General features: G+C 39.2%; 1 protein-coding gene across 2 annotated transcripts in view; it reads left to right on the top strand.

Annotated features, from left to right (window-relative positions):
- Nucleotides 1-24,116, top strand: part of YES1 (YES proto-oncogene 1, Src family tyrosine kinase) — a 61,301-nt gene extending 37,185 nt beyond the window's left edge. For both annotated transcript variants that reach the window (XM_043444009.1, XM_043444010.1), the window contains exons 2-12: nt 866-1,138; nt 4,649-4,748; nt 7,723-7,821; nt 10,907-11,010; nt 11,097-11,246; nt 12,534-12,689; nt 12,853-13,032; nt 17,607-17,683; nt 19,172-19,325; nt 20,592-20,723; nt 21,520-24,116. In XM_043444009.1, coding sequence (XP_043299944.1) covers nt 874-1,138; nt 4,649-4,748; nt 7,723-7,821; nt 10,907-11,010; nt 11,097-11,246; nt 12,534-12,689; nt 12,853-13,032; nt 17,607-17,683; nt 19,172-19,325; nt 20,592-20,723; nt 21,520-21,728 — 1,626 coding nt within the window. In that variant the 5' untranslated portion in view covers nt 866-873 and the 3' untranslated portion in view covers nt 21,729-24,116. The remainder of the gene's footprint in view (nt 1-865; nt 1,139-4,648; nt 4,749-7,722; nt 7,822-10,906; nt 11,011-11,096; nt 11,247-12,533; nt 12,690-12,852; nt 13,033-17,606; nt 17,684-19,171; nt 19,326-20,591; nt 20,724-21,519) is intronic.
- Nucleotides 24,117-24,501: the final 385 nt, after the last annotated feature.

Genomic DNA, 24,501 nt, shown 5'->3' with positions numbered 1-24,501 from the left:
GACTCGAGTCAGATTTGGCAAGCCTTAGGGGTGTGTCCATCAATAGGGAAAAGATACAGCACTGCATTGTCCAGTGGAGTGGCCACTAGCCGCCTAGAGCTGTTGAGCACTTGAGATGTGCTTGGTCCAAACTGAGGTGTACTGTGAGTTTAAAATACAGGCCAGATTTCTACGATTTAGTACAAAAGAAGAGTATAAAAATCTCATTAACATTTTTCATACTGATGACATGTTGAAATATATATTACTAAAATTAATTTGACCTTTTTTATTTTTTAAATGTGTTTACTGGAAAATCTAAAATTATAGATACGGCTCAGATTCTGTTTCTGTTACATAGCGCTGGTATAGGTAGAAGGAAAACTGCCAGAATTTGCTAGTACCTACTGTGTGCCCGAGATAGTCTAGAAGTTGTGATAAATACACTTACTTCTCATGGAAAATCTTATGAAGTAGGTGGTATAGTTGTTCTCGTGTTTTTCAAGGAACTGAGGTTGCAGCGAAGTTAAGCAACATACCTGAAATCACTCCACTAGAAAGTAGGAAGCCAGGATTCAGACTTTGGCTTCTGACTTCGGAGCCCACTGTTTTCCCAGTACACTGCGGCATGTTGTCGTTGAGCCATTAAAGGTGATTGAGCTGGAGAATGACATAATTAGAATGATATGTTAACAGAACTATAATAAAAATAAATGAGGAGGAAAGACTGTTTTTAGCTGCCTAGGATTTTTCGGTTTGTTTGTTATTTTGTTACTTTTTTGCAGGAGAGAAACGCCTGTTTTAAAGGCAACTGTTAAAAGTATGCCTCTTTTGAAGTATCCTTTATGTTAACTGCTTCTCACACTTTGCCTTATCACCTTTGTAGGCTTGATAATGGGCTGCATTAAAAGTAAAGAGAACAAAAGTCCATCCATTAAATACAGACCAGAAAACCCGCCAGAGCCGGTCAGTACAGGAGTCAGCCATTATGGAGCAGAGCACACCGCGTTGGCACCAACATCCTCCACAAAGAGCACATCTGTCAATTTCGGCAGCCTCTCCATGACACCGTTCGGAGGGTCCTCGGCGGTGACACCTTTTGGAGGAGCGTCTTCCTCGTTTTCAGTGGTGCCAAGTTCATATCCTGCTGGTTTAACAGGTGAGCTTTAGAGGACAGTCTGTTTGAGAATGTGACCTTGGGCAATACATATATCAAGTTGGTCTGCTGTAAGAGAAATAAGTTACGAGAGGGTAGGGGTAGGGTGTTTAAAATAAGTTTATGTGAAAATTAAAAATCTTCAACATACAAAGTAAACTCTACATGGATATTATTCTCAGAAATTTGGCAGTAATCTGACAGTGATTATGTACTGGTTTATACCATTTATTGGGCTTCCCTGGTGGCTCAGCGGGTAATGAATCTACCTGCAATGCGGGAGACCCAGGAAGATCCCTTGGAGAAGGGAATGGCAACCCACTCCAGCATTCTTGCCTGGAGGATTCTGTGGACAGAGGAGCCTGGCAGGCTACAGTCCATGAGATCTCAGAGTTGAACATGACTGAGTGGCACACACAGTTACCATTAATTACTTCACTAATTGATTTTTCAAATAATTACTGGGTGCTGACTGTGTGGCAGGCATTGGGAATATAAAGAATAAAAATGTATCCCCCTCCCTCTAGAATGCTACCAACTTCTGAGGATTATAAAGTGCTGGCCATTATGAAAGTATTATAGTAGTTATTTGATGTGTTAGGTAAAGGCAATTTCATGATGATAGTACAGTTCTGTTAGGTACTGCTGATTGAAAAAAAGAAAAATCCTGAGGCTCACAGGTTAAGTGATTTTTTTTTTTCAGTCATAGATGATAAGCAGGAGGGCACAGATTTAATGCCCTATTCTAAAACTTTTATTACACTACAATGTCTTTTCAGAGAAGAATCAGAAGTGATGGCCGACAGCCTTTCATGGAGCCAGAAATGCTCTAAAAAAAGGTAGTCAGAAACTTTAAAAAGAGAAGTAGCTCTTCCTAGGTTGCTTTTCCCTTGAGTAACAAACAAAAGTGCAACTGAGTTTTAAAGGTAGGGGAGGTTCTAGGATTCCTTGAACCAGTAGTTTTTTCATGTCATCAAGGACTAGAGTTCTTTGGTCTCTCCCTCTTGCAGCCCTTGAGTATGCTCTTTATCCTTAGACTTAGGGAAACAGCTGCCAGCATCAAACTGAGCAACTTGTGGGGAGAAAAGAAGGATCTCTTCTACAAGCTTGGACTATAAATGTGTCCCTCACCTCTGCTCACCTCCAGGACAAAAGTAGTGACTGGAGAATATCAGACACTCATCTATAGACTGTTCAGTTGAGGAGTTGTGGACATCAGAGAGCCAGTTAGAGTCCCAACTTCAGCCCCTTAACTCTAAACACTTAACAGTAAAATAACATAGTAATAGATGGTCATGATGGTATTTCTCCATCACTAGAATAAGTTTATTTTCAGTATTACACATTCTGGAAAGATAGTAATCCAAAATGATTAAATGTTACCTAAAGCAGTGTGTTTATGTGAAATAGTCCATTCATGGATATTCATTTACTAATGAGTATTTGTGTGTTGAGTATAGTATAGAGAGTTGTAAGCAAGAGAAGCAAGGTTTCTGCCCTAATGGAGTTTACATTATAAGGAGGGTTGGGTAATAATTATAAAAACAACTAAACAGGATGATTAACAGTTCATAAATACTATGAAGGAGCTAACCAGAATGATTGGTGAAGGCTTTTTAAATGATCAAGGAAAAACCATCTTGAGATGAAATTATTTGAGCTGAGGTCTGGTTGATGAAAATTACCTAAATGTGTGCAGAGCTAGGAAAAGAGCTTTCTGGGGAGAGAGAACGACAAATGCAGGTGGCCTTGGCAGGCGTGAGGACTAGTACGGGCAGAGGGTGGAATTACATGATAAGGGTTTGAAGAGTCAGGATTTCTCAGGACCTCATAGATCTGCCTGCAGTGCAGGAGACTCGGGTTTGATCCCTGAGTCAGGAAGATCCCCTGAAGAAGGGAATGGCTACCCACTCCAGTATTCTTGCCTGGAGATTCTTGCCAGAGGAGCTGGATGGGCTACAGTCCATGGGATCCCAAGGAGTTGGACTCGACTAAGAGACTCACAGACACACAGACCATAGTGTGGAGTTTGGGTTCTATTCAAAGATAGAAGGAAGCTATTGAAGAGATTTCAGTAAAGGATTTGCACTATTGAATTCCCCTTAACTCTGAATTCCCCACACTCCCTCTGGCCAGCTGTGTGGAGAATGGATATAGGGAAGCAGATAGAGAGTGAGTTGGGCTACTACACTCCCAGTGAGAAATAACATAAAAAACATCCTTGGATTAGGATGGAAGCGCTGAAATGGACAAGGACATGGATAAGGTACTTAAGGGCTAGAACTGGCAGTGCTGTTAATGGACTTGGCTTTGAGTACCTGATTGGCTGGTACTGTTTGCTGAGATAGTGAAGACTTCAGCAATACAGGTTAGAGGAGAAAAATCAACACCTTTATTTTGTACCTAATGAGTTGTAAATGCTTGATAGACATTGAGATGTCAAATAGGTAGTTAATACATGGTTGGGCCTCAGGAACAAAGCCAGATAAATGAGATTCTATTCTTCCCCTTGCAGATAATAATTTTATTATTTAAATTGCTAATCTCTCAAGCATGACATACAGTGATTTATATGACATGATTATTTTTGGAATTTATAATCCTTATCAGGCATACCATTTACTTTCTAAGAAAAACATGCTGTTTTTTATCTCTGCGTAAAATATAATAAATAATCTTAATTAAAAACCTCGTTATTACTGTTAATCATTAGTCTTTTAAAATTAGTTTTTATTGGCGTATAGTTGATTTACAGAGTTGTTAGTCTCTGCTGTGTAGCAAAGTGAATCAGTTATACATACTCTTTACATTCTCTTCCCATATAGTCAGTGTACTGAGTTCCTTGCGCTCTACAGTAAATGATGTGCTACACAGTAAGTATACATCCTAGTGTTAAGGATGGGAATGTCCACCTGTTATTTTTAAGAAATTGAGATGATCCGTGCCAGTAGTTTATAATACTTGTTAACGCTTTTTCTGCCAAAAAAAAACTGATTTGAACTTGGGCTTCCCTGGTGGCTCAGCAGTAAATATCTGCCTGCAATGCAGGACCCTCGAGTTCAGTCCCTGGGTAGGGAAGATCCCCTTGAGAAGAAAATGGCAACCCATTCCAGTGTTCTTGCCTGGGAAACCCCTGGACAGAGGAGCCTGGCAGGCGGGCTGCAGTTCATGGGGTTGCAAGAGTCAACTTAGTGACTATAAATCACCGATCATCACATCACTTCTCAAGCTAGAGATGTTGCAAGTATGAATCAAGATTAAAAAGGTTTCTCTGGCTCTGTAGAACTTTAGAATTTGTACAGAATAGTAGTCTAATGGAAGACCTTAAGACATCATCTTATTAACTTGAAGACTTCAGTGGCCCAAATCTCCAAGTTTTAAAATTTGATTCTGGAGACTAGGCGGAGAACTATGCTTAAGCTTTCTTTGTTGTCATTGGCAATGTTTTTACTAATGAATTTCTCTGTTGTTAATTTTTCTGTGTAATTTACCTTGGTCTTCTTTCCCCAATAGGTGGTGTTACTATATTTGTGGCCTTATATGATTATGAAGCTAGAACTACAGAAGACCTTTCATTTAAGAAGGGTGAAAGATTTCAAATAATTAACAATACGTAAGTGTTATGAGTTTTTTACAAGGGATAAATACGGTGCCAGCCTACTTTACGCTGAAACCACTGAGCTAGTTGATGATTCAGAGACAAGAGTGGTGGGGCGTGGGCCTCTGCCCACTGGGTTGGATGATACATTGGTTCTTTTAGACACATTGCAGAAGACTACTGCTCAAGTCAAAGGTTACAACTTCTACAAATTGTGTTGCTGTGGTTCTGCCATAAACAGAGTTTTAAGGATGAGGATTGAGGGAATATATGAAAGTGAGTACATTACTTAAAAAAAAAAAAAAACCCTTTATAAAGAGATTTCTATGATCCCATTTATCTAAGTACCAGGTGGTTTAAAGATCTTATCTCTTTCTCAAAAACAAGAAAAGCGCTGAGGAGCCCCTGCATTCCCAAACTGTCTCTTGCCTTTTGTGACTCTCAGACTTTCTGTCATTTAGTGATCCACCTTAGAAAATTCAATGCTTGTTATGAAAAACAGATCCCATAATTTCATTAGCAGGCACAGCAGGCCACTTTGTACCATCTCAAAATAGATATTTATGGTCTCTTTGCATCCAGGCATGTTTCCTTCCAACCTTATTCCCACTTGCTACCAGTTATTGTTTGAGAACATGAGATACAATCCTGTCTTTCTTCTTTAAAGTCCTTCAGTAACTGCTCACTGCTGTGAAGATGAAACAGCAGTGAGAGCAGGCATCGTTCATCGAGCTTCTTCCCCTTCCCCTCTCCACTGCCCTGCCAGACTCCGTTACTTGTGGCTCTGGATCCACCTGGGTTCTCCCCTTCTCTGTGCCTGTACACATGTGATTTCTTCTTTCTGAAATGTGACTTCTTGTCTCTCCATTTTTCTTCCTTTGTCTAGCCAACCCTATCTATCATTCAAAGTGTATTTTTTCCTGTGTCCTTTCTCAAGGAAACCTTCCTTGATTTTCTTTCTGCCTTCCCTGCCTGGCCCAGTCCCCACTTCCTGCTGGATTGGGTGTCTCTCTTCAGTGTTCACGTAGTAGCCTGTGCTGACCTCAGTTATAGCTGCCACCACAGTTTTGATTTGTAGTTTGTCACTTGCCTATCATTCTTTTAGACCTGTGGTTCTCAGCCAGAGGCCGCATCACCCAGGGGCCGTTCGGTAGTGTCTGGAGGCGTGTTTGGTTGTTACAGCCAGGGTGCTGCAGCTGGCATCTGGCAGATAGTGTCGTCTGGTAGGTGGAGGCGAGGGCTGTTACTCAGCATCTGACAGTGCACAGGACAGTCCCACACAACACAGAGTTATCCAGCCCAGAGCGTCAGTGATGCTGAGGTTGAGAAGCCCTGCCCTCCACAGTTACCTGAAGTTAAGGACTTTCCCCCTGTTGCTGGCACAGCCTATTATAAGGTCTGTCACTTAAAAAGATAGTCAGTGAAAGTCTGAATGAATCACTGAACGGTTATCAGGGTCAGAGTTTTCAGTTTGTATGTCTGAATGTACTTAATAAATAGCAGGAAGCTACAAGGCAAATGCTTGAGTTTGTAAACATTTGAAAATCCAAAGGATTTTCCATTTCATTTTTTAGAGAGCAAATTCACCTCAGGCATTTATAAAATTTCAGTGTAGACTGTGTTTTCAGTACTTATCCTCTGGTGAAGCCAAACATGCATTTAATCTTTAGTAGCAGAATCCACTGGGGAAGGCATTGGCACCCCACTCTTGCCTGGAAAACCCCATGGACGGAGGAGCCTGGTGGGCTGCAGTCCATGGGGTCGCTAAGAGTTGGACACGACTGAGCGACTTCACTTTCACTTTTCACTTTCATGCATTGGAGAAGGAAATGGCAACCCACTCCAGTGTTCTTGCCTGGAGAATCCCAGGGACGGGGGAGCCTGGTGGGCTGCCGTCTATGGGGTCGCACAGAGTCAGACACGACTGAAGTGACTTAGCAGCAGCAGCAGCAGAATCCATGTGTCTTCCTCATTGTAGATTGATAATATACACTCCTTTCCATTAATTTGGGGAAAGTTCAGGGCTTACATGTTAAAAATTACATGTACTTCTCATGTCCTGAGTTAATTTTAGTCTTATTTGGATATTCATGGATAACATTCTTGTAAATATGTACTGTTCCAGGAATTAAATTTTTTATTATCGCTCATTGCTAAATATTTTGGCTACAAGAGTTCTAGGGCATCTGAACTTTTTTCCCCATTAATATGACTAAAAAGGAACATTACTTTTTTGCACTGTTAAAAAGAAGATCATTTAGCAATTAAAAAAAACTCATAAATGCTGAAAAAATTATGCTTCGTAAACGAAGCCAGTCAAAAAGAGCACATATTGTATGGTTCCATTTACGTGGAATGCCCCCACAGTGGGCATGTCCATAGAAACAGAAAGCACACTAGTGGTTGGAAATGATGGGGAAGGATTGGGATGGGGTGTGGCTCTTAATGGGTACACAGTTTCTTTTGGTGGGTGATGAAAATGTTCTGAAACTGACGGTGGTGATGGTTGCAAAACTCAAAAAATCTTAAAAGGGGGGATCTCATGGTATACAAATTATATCAGTAAAGCTTTTAAAGGAGAAAACCTTTACTCGAAACTGAGTAATCTGAAAGATTCACTTCCCAAATTATTTTATTCAGTATAGTTTATTGTCTTAGGTTGAAAGAGTTATGTAAAAAAAGAGATCTCACAAGTAAAATTAAAGTGGGTTTTGGTTTTTTTAGGGCAAAGGGGTTTGTTTTTCAGGGTTTTTGTTTTTTGATTCAGAGCAAAAATACGCATTTGTGATTTTGCTTAGCCTTATTTCCTTAATTCATGTAACCTATTTTTTTAATACTATTCTTTGAGTTTAATTCTTGATCAAACAAATGCATAAATTAAAACTGGAAGTAACCTCTCTTGTCCATTTCAGATACAGGATGGCACTGCAGCAGACTGTGTCCCGGCCTGCGGTCTGCCTTGCGGTGACTGTTGTTCTGTGTGTTGCAGGGAAGGAGACTGGTGGGAGGCGAGATCAATCGCTACAGGAAAGAACGGCTATATCCCAAGCAATTACGTAGCCCCGGCAGATTCCATTCAGGCTGAAGAGTATGGCTCCACTTCATATTTTATTAATTATTTTGATTTTTTTTTTAAAATGTCTTAATGTACATTCTGCTTAGCCACAACTTTACACACACACAATTACATGCCAGTCTTAATACAGCTAATGTATCGTATTAATAGGAGATGTTACTTGAGAATTAATAATTAATGCCATAGTTTTTGCTTACAGTAGGATCATAAATGAAGCTGCATTTATAATACTGCATTATGCCTAGTCCCTAGTCTTTTTTTTTCCCCCACTTTAAAAGCATCGCATCAGCCCTTTTTCTGTTCCGCAGACTCTCATTTCAGAAAGTTACCCGCAGTTGGTGTCGCTGTGTCATGGTGCTCACTCCTGGACTTCGGCGCCCCCTCCGCGGCGGTGCGGGAGAGTCTCCGTCTCCCAGGAGACGCACACGGGGGTGTTGGGGCGGTGATTCAGCATGTGTACAGCCGTCGTTCGGTTCAGAAGACACACACAGCCACACAAACACACGTACACAGGGAAAGAGAATATGACAAAGCAGCGTTAACAGGAACCCTGGGCAGGGGGTAAATGGAAGTTCTCCATACGATTCTTGCAACTTTTAAAACTTTTTTTTAAAACTTGCTACTTTTAAAGTTCACCTTCAGTGACATTACAGGCATATTTGGAAATATTGTGGATTTGGTTCTAGACAACCACAATAAAGTAAATATTACAGTAAAGTGAGTTGGTTTCCCAGTGCATATAAAAGTTATAGTTACACTATACTGTAGTCTGTTAAGTGTGCAATAGCTTCTGTCTAAAGAAAATAGTACATACCTTCTTTAAAAGTACTTTATTGCTGAAATATGTTCACCATCGTGTAAGCTTTCAGCAACCGTAATCGCTTTGCTTGTGGAGGGTCCTGCCTCCGTGTTCATGGCGGTTGACGGGTCTGGGTGATAGTTGCTGAAGGTTGGGGTGGCTGTGGCAGTTTCTTAAAAGAACAGTGAAATTTGCTGCATTGATTGACTGTTCTTTCAATCAGAGAAAGGAACACTTCGAGACCATTGTAAGCCTGATTTCAGGATTGCGTGTCTCAGAGAGTTGGGGGCATGCAGAGAGGAGATGGAGAGTTGATAGAGCAGTCAGATCACACGCAACATTTGTCAATTAAATTCGCTGTCTTATGTGGAAAAAAATGTTTGGAATATTGCAAGACAGCACAATGTGACAGTGACACAAAGTTAGCAGATGCTTGTGGAGAAATGCCTGACAGAGCTGCTCAAAGCGGGGCTGCCACAAGCTTTCAGCTTTTACAAAGACAGCATCTGCAAAGTGCCGTAGAGCAAGACACAGTAAGATGAGACATGCCTGTACCTTTATGTCAAAGCACATTTGCTGGGGACCCATAAATAATACTTCATATCACAGCAGTTAACACAGCACCCCGCACATAGTAGGTGCTCTATGGATGTTTGTTTGCTTATATTTGTGATGTGTAATGTGTCTCCATAACTCTGTTATACTTTGACACTTGTTACTTTCGATTTTGTCCTTTTGTCTTCTCCACTATTCTATGGCTCCTCCACAGCAAAAATTGCATTTTTATTCACAAAATCAAACCCACACTAGGATCCCTAATAATTTGGGTATGATTCACTTGCATCTGACTGAGTACAAGCTGGAATCAAGATTGCCAGGAGAAATATCAATAACCTCAGATATGCAGATGACACTACCCTTATGGCAGAAAGTGAAGAACTAAAGAGCCTCTTGATGAAAGTGAAAGAAGAGAATGAAAAAGCTGGCTTAAAACTCAACATTCAAAAAACTAAGACCATGGCATCCAGTCCCATCACTTCATGGCAAATAGATGGGGAAACAATGGAAACCTTGACAGACTTTATTTTCTTGGGCGGCAAAATCACTGCAGATGGTGATTGCAGCCATGAAATTAAAAGACACTTTCTCCTTTTAAGAAAAGCTATGACCACCCTAAACAGCATATTAAAAAGCAGAGACATTACTTTGCCAACAAAGGTTCATTTAGTCAAAGCCATGGTTTTTCCAGTAGTCAAGTATGGATGTGAGAGTAGGACTGTAAAGAAGGCTGAGTGCTGAAGAATTGATGCTTTTGAGCTGCAGTGTTGGAGAAGACCCTTGAGAGTCCCTTGGACAGTAAGGAGATCAAACCAGTCAATCCTAGAGGATATCAACCCTGAATATCCATTGGAAGGACTGATGCTGAAGCTCCAATACTTTGGCCACCTGATGTGAAGAGCCGACTCATTAGAAAAGGCCCTGATACTGGGAAAGGTTGAAGTCAGGAGGAGGAGGCGGCGAAAGAGGATGAGGTAGTTGGATGGCATCACAGACTCAGTGGACATGAATTTGAGCAAGCTCTGGAGGTAGTAAAGGACAGGGAAGCCTGGCATGCTGCAGTCCATGGGGTCGCAAAGGGCTGGACACGACTGAGCGATTGAATAACAAAATTGAATACAAATGATCACTGCTGCCAGAGAACCACCTTTACTCTTTCTTTATGTGTGTTAGTTGCTCAGTCGTGTCCAACTTTTTGCAGCACCTAGCCCACCAGTCTTTGTCCATGGGATTCTCCAGGAAAGAATACTGGAGTGGGTTGCCACTCCCTTCTCCACAGAATTTTCCCAACCCAGGGATCAAATCCAGGGGATCGTATCAAATCTTCAGGGATCAAGCTGGGTCTCCTGCATTGGCAGTCAGATTCTCTACCATCTGAGACACCAGGGAAGCCCTTTCACTCTTCCTACTGCAATGTTACTATTTCCATCTGTCACTGTCTAAAAGGCAGTCTGTCACGCTTGCCTTTCCTTCTGTATTTACTGTTCCTCTGACTGCCACATGGAGTTTAAAAGACCTGTTGAGTAGTTAGTACATGAAAAAACTATGACAGAATATATTCTGACAGTAATACTTGTAATATTCTTACTAAAAAAAGACCTTCCATTTTGTTCTATTTTAAAGCTGTGTTTTATTCTTTGTCATCCTCCCTACCCCACTCCATTCTTAGTAATATCTGTGCTTAATTTTTCTGATGCCTACACTCTTCTAACTCAGAACACTACTCTTTCTTTCCCCCAGATGGTATTTTGGCAAAATGGGGAGAAAAGATGCTGAAAGATTACTTCTGAATCCTGGGAATCAGCGAGGTATTTTCTTAGTAAGAGAGAGTGAAACTACTAAAGGTATGAATATTGTTAATACAAGTATAAAATTTTCCTCAGGCAGTATTTTAAGGAAGATGCAGTAAGAGTGTCCATTTCCCCTCTAGGTGCTTATTCCCTCTCTATTCGGGACTGGGATGAGGTGAGGGGTGACAATGTGAAGCACTACAAAATTAGGAAGCTTGACAACGGTGGATACTACATCACAACCAGAGCACAGTTTGATACTCTGCAGAAACTGGTAAAACACTACACAGGTACGTGCGTACTTCACGGTAAAAGTTACTTCCTTGTGTTTCATTTTATGAGGACAGATCCATGTCTTCATGCCTCTTAAGGTTTAGCATGCTACTTCTGACACAGAATGTGCCCAGTGTACTTTAGTTTTAAAATGAAGAACAGAAATACTTACTGCCTGAGTTGGGCTCCTGTATGATGTGCCAAATAGATGTGACAGTAAACGAAAAAGCAAAATTTTATTTTGGGATACTTCCTAAGTAGGTAAAACTAAACACATTAGTGAAAAGCTGTTATCATGTGTCCTGTTAGGTTGCCTTCCTCAGCATAGGCTGGACCGCATAAGACTTGGTGAAGTGTGATTCTAATGAGATGTGATCTGAAGGTGCATTTTATTTTCATGGAAACTTAACCTGTAGCAAGTGTAGACATTTCTCAGTCCTTCACTGATCTTTGAATAGTAGTCAGTATTAGAGTCTTCTGTCTCAAAATATTTAATCTCCAATTTGATATATAAATGCATCCACAAGTCTTTAAGTGATTAATACTAGGAGAGGGGAAGTTTCCATGACAGTTTCTTCAGTGACAGCTAGCTGCAAATTGAGTCTTATCAAGTCAGTCATCAGTCTTGACATTGACTCAGCACATTACCAAGCAGTAGCATCAGTTGTAATTGCACTTGTTAGAATGTGGATGTGTGTGGTTACTTGTTGAGAGTGGAATGGAATGTGCATAAACAGGATTCACAAGTCAAACCATTGTAAATTTGGGGTTTCCTGTTTTTGTGTCACCCTTTATTTGAAAATCGGTCCTTTAAAGAAGTTTTTCCTTGATTTTATTGTGCTTCTTACGCTTGTGGATTCTAGAAATAGCTGTTAATGGTAGCATTCTCTTTGGGGAAGAAATAAAACACAGTGATCACAAGCAGAACTTTGGAGGCAGTCAGATCTAGGGTTTAAAACCCATCTCCATCATGTATTTACTGGGTGGCCTTGAGAAAGTTGCTTAAGTTTTCTAAGGTTCCTTTATTTATACATATTTGCGAAGTACTGATTTGGGACAATAGTTGGGACATAAGTATTCAATAACTAATAACTTTAAGATGTGTTTAATAAAATATTTCACTTCTTGTATGTTTTGTTTCTTTTATGCAATTTCATTTTTGTGTTTGTGCTTTTGTAATAAAACTGATAGAATATCATGTTTTTATATCCTATGATTTAAACTTTTAAAAACACTGGTACAACTATATATACCTCAGTTTTTGTAAATTATTCATTTACAGTGTAGTTTATTCATTTATCTAGAACATGCCGATGGTTTATGCCATAAGTTAACAACTGTGTGTCCAACTGTGAAACCCCAGACTCAAGGTCTAGCAAAAGATGCTTGGGAAATCCCGCGAGAATCTTTGCGACTAGAGGTTAAACTAGGACAAGGATGTTTTGGTGAAGTATGGATGGGTAAGGAGCCTGAACTTTTGTTTTCTTTCATTGTTTGGCCATAGATTAAAAGGCCATAATTTATGATATGTTGAAATATGTAAGCTTACTGCTGCTCATTGAAGTTTGTTGTAAATCTCTTAAAATATAGGTTAAAATAGTGAAATGTGGGTTGTTTCTCTAGGAACGTGGAATGGAACCACAAAAGTAGCAATCAAAACACTGAAGCCAGGTACAATGATGCCAGAAGCTTTTCTTCAAGAGGCTCAGATAATGAAAAAACTAAGACATGATAAACTTGTCCCACTATATGCTGTTGTTTCTGAAGAGCCAATTTACATCGTCACTGAGTTTATGTCAAAAGGTGTGTGTACATCAGTATCTCCTGGGATATTCGTGTTAATAAATTTTGTCATTTCTGTCTTTATGCATACAGATTTTTATTGTATTTTCTAATTGGAGATTTTTATGTAGACATGTGAAAAGAGAAAGTCTGACATGTTGTTTAACAGAATATTTAGTAATTAGTCCCAGTTATTCTGAAGGATAGTACAGAGTTGAAAAGGAAAATAAGGCACTGAATTTATTTTGAGAGTAAAGTCCTTCATTCCGTTTGACCAGAGGCAGTAGAATAGGAAAAAAAGTATTTGCTTTAGTTGATTTAAAACAATGCAGTCAGAACGATATTTGTGTCTTCAGCACTAAATGAAGAAATCAGGTAAGGTTAAGGAAGTTAATTTTATCTAGTTTTCAGATACTCTGAGGACTCCTAGAAACTTCTCTTTTCCACTGCTGTCAACTGAAGGGTGTCTTTTTCTCCAAACCCCAGACCCCAAGGTGTGGGATCTTCAGTAACAGGGTGGATTAGGGCAGGGAAAGGAGAAAGAAAGGTTGTCACTCTTCCCTCTTTCCCCTTTGCTGATGATGCATAGGAAGAAGGACCGATAAGTCACCAAGTATGCTTGCTGACAGGCCTGCTTTTTACCCTCTTGAATTTTTATCTCCTCCCTTTAGTATTAATGAGTCACTAATCCATAGTGAAAGCCTCTGATGGCGTCATCGCTCTCCAGATGCCCATCTTGGTCAGTGAGGTACCGCCACCTAGTGGTGACAGCACCAACTACAGGCTGCACATTGACGGAAAGAGACTTCCCCCAAGAGAAACAGAAAAACCAGAAGTTAAGAACTGACATTCTTGAGAGTTCCAAAGAATAGCACGGAGAGATAAGAAAGCCTTCCTCAGCGATTAGTGCAAAGAAATAGAGGAAAATAATAGAATGGGAAAGACTATAGAGATCTCTTCAAGAATATTAGAGATACCAAGAGAACATTTCATGCAAAGATGGGCACAATAAAGGACAGAAATGGTATGGACCTAACAGAAGCAGAAGATATTAAGAAGAGGTGGCAAGAATACACAGAACTATACAAAAAAGATCTTCATGACCCAGATAACCACAGTGGTGTGATCACTCACCTAGAGCTAGACATCCTGGAATTCAAAGTCAAGTGGGCCTTAGGAAGCATCACTACGAACAAAGCTAGTGGAGGTGATGGAATTCCAGTTGAGCTATTTCAAATCCTAAAAGATGATGCTGTGAAAGTGCTGCACTCAGTATGTCAACAAATTTGGAAAACTCAGCAGTGGCCTCAGGACTAGAAAAGGTCAGGTTTCATTCCAGTCCCAAAGAAAGGCAATGCCAAAGAATGTTCAAACTACCTCACAATTGCACTCATCTCGCATGCTAGCAAAGTAATGCTCAAAATTCTTCAAGCGAGGTTTCAACAGTATGTGAACTGTGAACTTCCACATGTTCAAGCTGGTTTTAGAAAAGGCACAGGAACCAGAGATCAAATTGCCAACATCTGTTGGATCATCAGAAAAAATGAGAGTTCCAGAAAAACATCTGCTTTATTGACTACCCCAAAGCCTTTGACTGTGTGGATCACAACAAACTGGAAAATTCTTCAAGAGATGGGAATACCAGACCACCTGACCTGCCTCCTGAGAAAGCTGTATGTAGGTCAAGAAGCAACAGTTAGAACTGGACATGGAACAACAGACTGGTTTCCAAATCAGGAAAGGAGTGCGTCAAGGCTGTATATTGTCACCCTGCTTATTTAACTTATACGCAGAATACATCATGAGAAACGCTGGACTGGATGAAGCACAAGCTGGAATCAAGATTGCCAGGAGAAATATCAATAACCTCAGATATGCAGATGACACCACCCTTATGGTAGAAAGTGAAGAAGAACTAAAGAGCCTCTTGATGAAAGTGAAAAAACTGGCTTAAAACTCAGCATTCAGAAAACTAAGATCATGGCATCTGGTCCCATCACTTCATGGCAAATAGATGGGGAAACAATGGCAGACTTTATTTTCTTGGGCTCCAAAATCACTGCAGATGATGACTGCAGCCTTGAAATTAAAAGATGCTTGCTCCTTAGAAGAAAAACTATGACCAACCTAGATAGTATATTAAAAAGCAGAGACATTACTTTACCAACAAAGGTCCATCTAGTCAAAGCTTTGGTTTTTCCAGTAATCATGTATGGATGTGAGAGTTGGACTATAAAGAAAGCTGAGGGCCCGAGAACTGTTTTTGAACTGTGGTGTTGGAGAAGACTCTTGAGAGTCCCTTGGACTGCAAGGAGATCCAATCAGTCCATCCTAAAGGAAATCAGTCCTGAATATTCATTGGCAGGACTGATGCTGAAGCTGAAACTCCAATATTTTGGCCCCCTGATGTGAAGAACTGTCTCATTTGAAAAGACCCTGATGCTGGGAAAGATTGAAGGCAAGAAGAGAAGGGGATGACAGAGGATGAGATGGTTGGATGGCATCACCGACTTGATAAACATAAGTTTGAATAAGCTCTGGGAGTTGGTGATGGACAGGGAAGCCTGGCCTGCTGCAGTCCATGGTGTTGCAAAGAGTCGGACATGACTGAGCAACTGAACTGAACTAATTGATGGCTAAAACATTACCTGAAGCTCCCAAAGCACATGGCCTTTTTTTTTTCTTTTTTGCGTTTTTAAATATTTATTTTTTAATTGAAGGATAATTGCTTTACAGAATTTTGTTTTTTGTCAAACTTCAACATGAATCAGAGCACATGGTATTTTTAACAAGGAATCTCTGCATAAAGAAACTACCAGGTATCCTATGTCAGAGTATATTAGGATGAATGAGAAGGGAGGAAAGGGACCAGGAGGAAGTTTAAATCAGGATATCGAGAGCATAAGAGTGTTGTGGAGATAAAGCTAACGGGCCATTTAGCTTGTGTATTGATTTCAAGAAGTATTCAGTTGGGGAATGTGATAGAGGTCTGTGTTGTCAGATTGCCAGATTAGGATTATATCTAGATGGGATGTTTAGAATGCAGGATCACAAACGCCCCTTCCATTTTTAAACTCGGTAGTTCCCCATTTTGCTCTTCACACACTTAGAATTTGGCCCTCTAACCCAACCGAACTCATGGCCTCTTGTGTTTTCTTGATTGTCAGGATACACTGAAACTGGAACCGAAGTCGCTCAGTCGTATCCGACTCTTTGTGACCCCATGAACTGTAGCCTACCAGGCTCCTCTGTCCATGGGATTTCCCAGACAAAAGTACTGGAGTGGGTTGCCATTTCCTTCTCCAGGGGATCTTCCAGATCCAGGGATTGAACCCAGGTCTCCTGCATTGCAGATAGACGCTTTACCATCTGAGCCACCAGGGAAGTGGGACACTCTAGATATTATTAATAATTGATATTATTATAATTAAATTATAATTATAATATATACAATATATAACAATATATATAATGTATTTTTATATTATATATAAATAATATATAATAATTATAATACATTAATAATGTATTAAATGCTTCTAATATATAAACAGTCTGCTAGTATTATAAGGCATCAAAGAAATAAAGCCATCTAACTAACTTACATTGAATTTGGAAAGAAGACCTAACCCAATGAGTTAATTTTCATTATAAAGCTAAATAACAGCTTGCTCTGAACAAATAAGTTCAAGCCAAAGCATAATGAATTTCTAGGTGTTTGACACATTCAGTGAGTAACATAGAAATTGAGGAAGAGATTATCTAGGTTGGAATAAAAATTAGAAAAATAAGTAGAAAAGACAAGTCTTGTATCGTCCTTTAAGATGATGAGGGATGTGGATGGGTAAACAGAAGGGCTGCTGGTATTTCTGCAGAGCTGTTAGGAAATGGGGAGTGAAGCCGTGGGTAGTGGAAAGTGCAGAAGGTAGCTGGTTGGAAATAAGGCTAGAGACGTGTATGGGGCAAACTGAAGGAGTGCTCTGAACTGGTCTCCAATTACTTATCAAGTACCTGCTCTCTGTTCTGAATGAGCTTCAGAGGGTTCAGAAAACTTCCTCTGAAGTTCTCCATCAGTTTTTTCATACTTATGTGTATTTTTCTAGACAAAGAGTCAGTAGTTTTTGTCAGATTCTCAAAATAACCCATGACCAAAACAAAGTTAAAGGCCCACTGGTACATTTAGAATACTCCGATGAATGGATAAGAGGAACACTTAAGGGAGGGGGGATTTGTTGTAATTGGTTAAAGAGCAAAGAAAAATAGCTGTCTAAATGACACATTCCAATCCCCGATTGCTGCTGTTTCTGGGCTCTGCAGCTTTTGTACTGTTTGAGCAATTATCAAAAGAAGTGGTGTCACTTCCTCTATTTAAGGACAGTTCTTACACTATGTTCTTCATCCTTTCATTTAAACAGAAAACCCTCCTGTTGTCCCAGCGTCCGCTTTTCACCAGCTTCTCTCTGGCTCTTGCTTCCCTTCACAGTCAAGATTTTTTTTTAAAGAACAGACAGTATTACATCTTTATATCCTAATTAGCCCATTTTACTCTTGTTAGATTTGCTTATTGTTCATGAATGTCTTGCTGTCTATTACAGGGAGCTTATTAGATTTCCTGAAGGAGGGAGATGGAAAGTATCTGAAGCTCCCACAGCTGGTTGACATGGCTGCTCAGGTACTTGTGTGTTCACCCGTGTGTCCATTTGAACTGCAAGTCCACATTAAAAATGTAAACTAATCTTGTGTGTCTGTGCTTGCGCATGATAAGTCTCTTCAGTCTTATCCGACTCTTTGTGACCCTATGGACCGCAGCCCGCCAGGCTTCTCAGAATACTGTTGTTTATATAGTGAAATCATGGAGTTTTAGAGCTCAGAGGAACATTACAGATAATCCAGGCTAATCTCTGTATATTACAGGTACTGTGGTATCTGAGGACCCAGGCGTCTAGGGTTCACACGACTTAGGAGTATTAGAGTCAGTGATCCCAGTACCATGCTGCTCTGTATCATGTGGCCTTTCAGGAACATATGCATTCACAAATACAAAATCTGTATGTATGTATACTGAAGCAGATACATGTTAAGACAATGAATGATTGCTATTCCAAAGAAAATATTAGAAATCTGAAGTATACGCTGCAGAATACCTGAACAAAGCGGGGAGCGGGGTGCGGGAGAGCAGCAGATACTAAGCAACCCAGAGTCACACTGATCCTGCTAGAATAGAAGGTGGGAAGGTAGTATACCTAAGTGAAGGTATTAATTGCTCAGTCATGTCCAACTCTTTGGGACCCCATGGAATGTAGCCCTCCAGGCTCCTCTGACCATGGAGTTTTGCAGGCAAGAATGCTGGAGTGGGTAGCCATTTCCTTCTCCAAGGGATCTTCCCAACCCAAGGATCAAACTCAGGTCTTCTGCATTGCAGGCAGATTCATTACCTTCTGAGCCACCAGGGAAGGCCCAATATACCTAAAGTAATTAATCATATTGGTCTTTAAATAAAGAAAAATAAAGTATATGCTGAATTTCTTTTTTAATATAGTCCCAAACAAGAATTTAGATGGCGGGTATACAGTTTAAGATGGGGTAGTTTTACTCTTCTGAGTTTTTGTTTTTAAATATAATTGAGAACTGTTAAAAGTTTTATTCAGATATATGGTAGGTATTCAAGGGGTCTTTTATTGGCTTTGGTTGACACATTGAATCTAAGACTCCTTCACAATGGTGTCCAGATGTCCACAGGACCTGGCAATTCAGAGAAACTTTATACTAAGAAAACCGCTCCTGTGCGACCTTAGCATATGTCAAGCCTCGTCCATACACCTGAGCTCCAGGCTCTGAGCCCCTTTATGGTGGAGGCGTGCAGACTGTTCATTTGTGAAGGGCCAGGTGAATGCTTCAGGCTTTGTGGGCCACGTGCCATCTCTTTTCTCCCCCTTCCCCCCTTCTCCCCTCTCCTTTTCCTGACCCCTGTCTTCCTCCTCATCCTTCTCTCCCTGCTCCATTAAAAGGTTTTCTGTTTTTCCTATCATCTACTAGACTATGCCCCATTACCGTCATCTCTTTTCGAGAGACGTTTCTTCAGTGATCCGGTTTAACATTAACCAGAATTGCCCTCTCCATCATTCCCTTCATACCATATATGTTTGTTTTTCTTCCCAAGATTGCTGACGGTATGGCCTATATTGAAAGAATGAACTATATTCATCGAGATCTTCGGGCTGCTAATATTCTTGTAGGAGAAAACCTTGTGTGCAAAATAGCAGATTTTGGCTTAGCAAGGTTAATTGAAGACAATGAATATACGGCAAGACAAGGTAAAATGATTGTTTAATAAATGCTGGTAACCTCATTTTCAATGAGTGGATTTTCTTACCGTTCTTTTGAACATACAGGGTTGTACAGAATTAAGCAAACAGCTCTAGACCTGCTCAATAGAGTCATAGAAGCATTGATTTTTGTTTATAAAATTATATATAGCGCATAATACTGTGGCTTTCTGATAGCTCTTTCCCCCAGAGAAGAACCTGACTGTGGGTGGTGTTTGCATTATGAATACAGCAAGCAGTATTCTCCTCTTCACACTTCCTTTGGCATGCCAACAAATAAGAAACATTTTAATATAACGTTTGTAGCCTCAGAACCATCCAGGTTTTACTACATTAAGCACTGGAAGCTCAGTGCTTTCTTTTCCATCTCCATACCTGTGTGCTGTCCCCTCCAGCTAGAATATCTTCCTGTTCTTCAGTCTTTACCTACGAAAATTCTAACCAGTCTTTAAGGCTAAACTTCGCTACCACTTTTTAAATGAAACCTTTTATGATTATGCTAATGAAAATTGATCTTCTGTTTGTCAGAACATCTAAAGAACTATATTTTACAACATTATATATCTATATAAGTAAGTAACTTTAAGTATTTAAGACACCTATAATCTTATTTTCACTATAAGTATATAAGCATCACAAAGGCTGTGTTTTTGTGTCTCTGATAACAGTTAGCATAATGTGCATAAAAAGTGCTAAGACACTAAATATTTGAGTAAATTAATACAGGCTTTTCAAAATGATAGTACAGTAAAATTTTCTAGAGATATCATGATATAGAAAGGAGATTATGGTTGAAAACCAGTAGACATTAGAACCAACAGAATATGCTCTTGGCAGCCAGCAGTTGTAACTACTAGGAGCTCAGTTCAGTTCAGTCGCTCAGTCGTGTCCAACTCTTTGCGACCCCATGGACTGCAGCACACAGGCAGCTGGACTGACTTAAAAAGTTATAGATCCTATAATCCATGTTTTTGGTTGCTTCTTATTAGCGTTTTTACCTCTGTTCCTTTTTGAATGGTTTTCTGTCCCCACCAGCCATGCTTTTTTTTATGTGATTGAATATCTTATTGGGAAGAAATGTGTTTTCTACTAATGGAAATTTTAAATAGTATTAAAGAAGATCTTGTACTTTTGAAGAATTTGACACTGATGACAGGTACAGTAGGGATACTGACAAAAAAAAGAGCCCTGCTTTTGCCGTATGTGCACAGAAAGAAACCAGTTACTGAAGCAAGCTTGTCAATACTGTCTTAGGTGCAAAATTTCCAATCAAGTGGACAGCTCCTGAGGCTGCACTGTATGGTCGATTTACAATCAAGTCTGATGTATGGTCATTTGGAATTCTACAGACAGAACTGGTAACAAAGGGCAGAGTGCCATATCCAGGTGAGCTTGCATTTCATGTAACTGGAGTTTATGGGAGAAAGGCCTTTATTTTTCTCTTTATCTGTCTGTTTTCTTTCTTCCCTCCCTCCCTCCCTTGCTCTCTCTTTTTGGCATTGGATGGTGAGCAGTCTGTGAGAGCCACAGTCCTTGAGATGGGGCTCTGTGTGCATAGCTTTCTCCCAAAAAACGGGTCTTTTTGCTCTACTGTTTTCTCAGATGATGAGCATAAATATATCTCAGTCATCTCCTTCCCTTCCTCCCACAAGTAACTGAGGGTATGCTTAGCCTGTGATAACACAGGGTGAGCTGCTGATGAAATAGTTGGGGATTACATAGGAATACAAGAAAGGACCTGTGTAATAAATTTGAGCAAAGTCAAAACGGTGACATTAGATAAGGAGACTGTTTCAAGGAAGTGACTTGATATAAAGTAGCATAATCAGTATATTTGGCAAAAACCAGAACTAGAACTCATTCTTCTGAATTGCTTTCAGATACTGTCTTGCCTCTGTTCATTAGCCCAAGTTCGCGGTTGGCTTTGAAAGGCATGAGTACTAAAAACCAGATTTCAGGTGGAATGAAGAAAGTTAGATATGTTGAAACAGATTAGCATTTTTCTAAGCTTTTGCTGATGTCCTTTGACATTTAAACTTTATTTCCCTGTCAGAAAGGATCGTTTCAGTAAAGAAGCTCACTTGACTATCTCGAATCAGTGGTTGGGGGTTTGTTGTTTGGCCCGCGGTGTTGAGGGTCACTGTTTCTCACCGTCTCCTGCCGTGTGAACCCCGTGTGTCAGGTATGGTGAACCGCGAGGTGCTGGAGCAGGTGGAGCGAGGGTACAGAATGCCGTGCCCCCAGGGCTGCCCGGAGTCCCTCCATGAATTGATGAATCTGTGCTGGAAGAAGGACCCTGACGAAAGACCAACGTTTGAGTATATCCAGTCCTTCCTGGAAGACTATTTCACTGCTACAGAGCCACAGTACCAGCCAGGAGAAAATTTATAATCCAAGAAGCCTATTTTATATGCACCGATCTGCCAAAATTGTAAAAAACTTGTGTAGACTTCCTCACTGACGTACAGGAATCAAAAGAAGAAAATCTTCTTCACCCTGCATGTTTTTGATGGTAAACTGGAATTCCAGACATGGTTGCACAAAACCACTTTTTTTTTTTCCAAGTGTTAAACTCTAAAGTACCAATGATGAATTTTTCCAGCTGATTTCAGGGTCCAAAGAAAGTATAGTTAAAATTTGGATGACCATGTGAATGATGGCATGACAATGAAGAGCAGCAAGGCTACTGCTTATGAATCACTCCCTTTCTTTTATTCCCCAAACTCATAATTAAGAGAAATTTATCAATCAGTATAGGCAAAACTTGGGAGATTAAAATCAGTTATACCATAATAAAATCTAGAATTATGGAATTTTCATGGGACCAAACAATTCCATTCCAGTTTTTAAAAATATCTTGCATTTATTCTTCTTAGAAGTTTTTTCTAAGTTGAACAGTTAATATGCAACCTTTATATATGCCTCTGTTTGCATGGAAGTGGGCCAGGTTTTTAGAAGCAAAAAGGAAACGGCATCTAAAACTTGATTAAATGTTAGATGACAACAGTGGAATTTGAAAGTATAATGCACTGTGTTAATACTCAATATACTCATAAAACTGGAAAGTAGAAGACATTTTTCATTTTAATCATTACTTAATAGCTCAGTTTAAAATAATGAAGGTAATTAGAAAGTGAGCTAATCTTTTGTAAGGTTGCATTGATTTTTTTTTTTAAAGGCAATATATAATTGAAATCATACAATCCAAGGGGAAATCTTTTAATCTTTAGATAGCATGAAAAAAATAAACCCAGCGTTTTTTAACAGTCATTTTTGAAAAGTGGACTGGTACTGTGAGATTGCTAATATGTACTTAACGGTGGGTGCCACAAACGGAAAATATCACTAGATCAGGGACTTGAATGCACTTTTGCTCATACTGAATATAGACTAACAGAGAGGAAAATGTATTTAAAAGAAATATGAGAAAAGAAAATGTGAAAGTTTTACCGATAGAGATGTGGGATGTTGTGTTTAACGTTGATGTTAAGGAGTGACAAAATGGCTTTGCTGGCACTCAAAGCTCCTCACTTAATCTATTTTCTGAGATTTTAAGAGTTATAGGTAGGACTATAAAACTAATCTTTCTTAACACAAACACTAAATGAGTGCTGTAGCCTCAAATAGCTAAGTTAAGGCTTCCCACTAATTCCAGTGATACAGCTTCTATGCAGAACGTTTTTAGAACTCCAGTTTTCAAGTCCGTGTTGAAATCTGCATTCCGTTTTTAAGTATACTTAATGATGATCATTTTTCCCCTTTTAGAATTTAGTTGATTTGAGGAGAACGTACTCAGTATAATTGGTGAAAAGAGGGTGACAGTTGTGGCATATTTAAAGTACACCAGTGAAACATACAGAATAATACTGACTCTTATGACTAACTCAGAAAGAAAATTAAAATCCCAAAATATGAATTTGAATGGCAGCGTCACCGGTGTAAGTGTCTAGCAAAGGAACTGAGTCTGACAAAAGTCTGGTATTTACATTTTAAAACACTCTCTTTTGTAGTCACATTTTAAATATAACAACACATCCAGTCCCAGCATTTTAGGAATATCATTACTAATCATCATCGCTTACCTGATTTGGTCATTAAATAAACAGTTCTGTGCTGTGGTATCTGTGTTGAGATTCAAACCATTTTAAAATGTGACAGATGAACTTCATGCAGGTTGGCAGTAGTTGTGGTACTAAAACTTGCAGTGGTTTCTCATGTTTACGTAACTTGCATAGTATTGAATCCTTCCACGAGGATTTTCCCAAGAAGACTGCTGTCATCATTTACCTTTTACATCCTCAACCTGTGACTTCAGATTTTTAAAGGGCTTTGTGTGAACTATGATATTTCAATTTTTCTAAGCATTTTAAAAAGGAGAAAATTATGTTTATGTACTAATAATTTCCTTCCAAAAAATAAGCCAGAAAAAATTGATGGCATTCATTAGGTTTTAATTGAATGGAACAGTTCCTTATAATATATCAATTGTATAGTTAGGAAATAAAACACTAACTTAACGTGTATTCAGTTTAAATGGTTTATGTATTTTTAAATTGCTGAGAAAAATAAACAAGTTTGTACATTTGAAGATTTTTTTTCCAACAGCTTTTCTTCAGCCTCTTAATGTGTTTTCCTTACCAAAAAAGGGAGTTGGTAAAAACAGCCTTCTAGCACAAACACTTTTTTTAATGAATAATGGTAGCCTAAAACTTAATATTTTTATAAAGTATTATTATATTGTTTTGTGGATAATTGAAATAAAAATTCTCATTGAATGTACCCATTTATCTTTTTAGCCACTATTCATATGTTCTATCAGTTTCTTTAAAATGGCATTTAAAGCAAAGTATATTTTGAGTTTCTTCTTCCATTGGGGGGGAAAAAAAGTATTGAGTTATGACTCATGAGCAGACTTAAATCAATTCTTTTTAAATTCAGAACATTATTAAACTTATTCTGTGTGATTAATTTTCCAAGTCAGGTGAGTGACATTGTTTTTACAGGGTTTTTTTTTTTTTTTTAATATCAGCAAGTACAGTTTTAATGTACTGACAGATCTAAGAGATTTAAGTGAAGTTATTCATAGAAGAAGATTCTAAAAAAAAAAAAAAGATTCTATGTGAAGGATATAAAATAGAATTACCACTTTTGATCATAAGGGATT

The sequence above is a fragment of the Cervus canadensis genome, chromosome 23 (assembly GCF_019320065.1).
Source record: "Cervus canadensis isolate Bull #8, Minnesota chromosome 23, ASM1932006v1, whole genome shotgun sequence".
NCBI classification, from domain to species: domain Eukaryota; kingdom Metazoa; phylum Chordata; class Mammalia; order Artiodactyla; family Cervidae; genus Cervus; species Cervus canadensis.
This window is presented reverse-complemented; position numbering and strand designations above follow the sequence as displayed.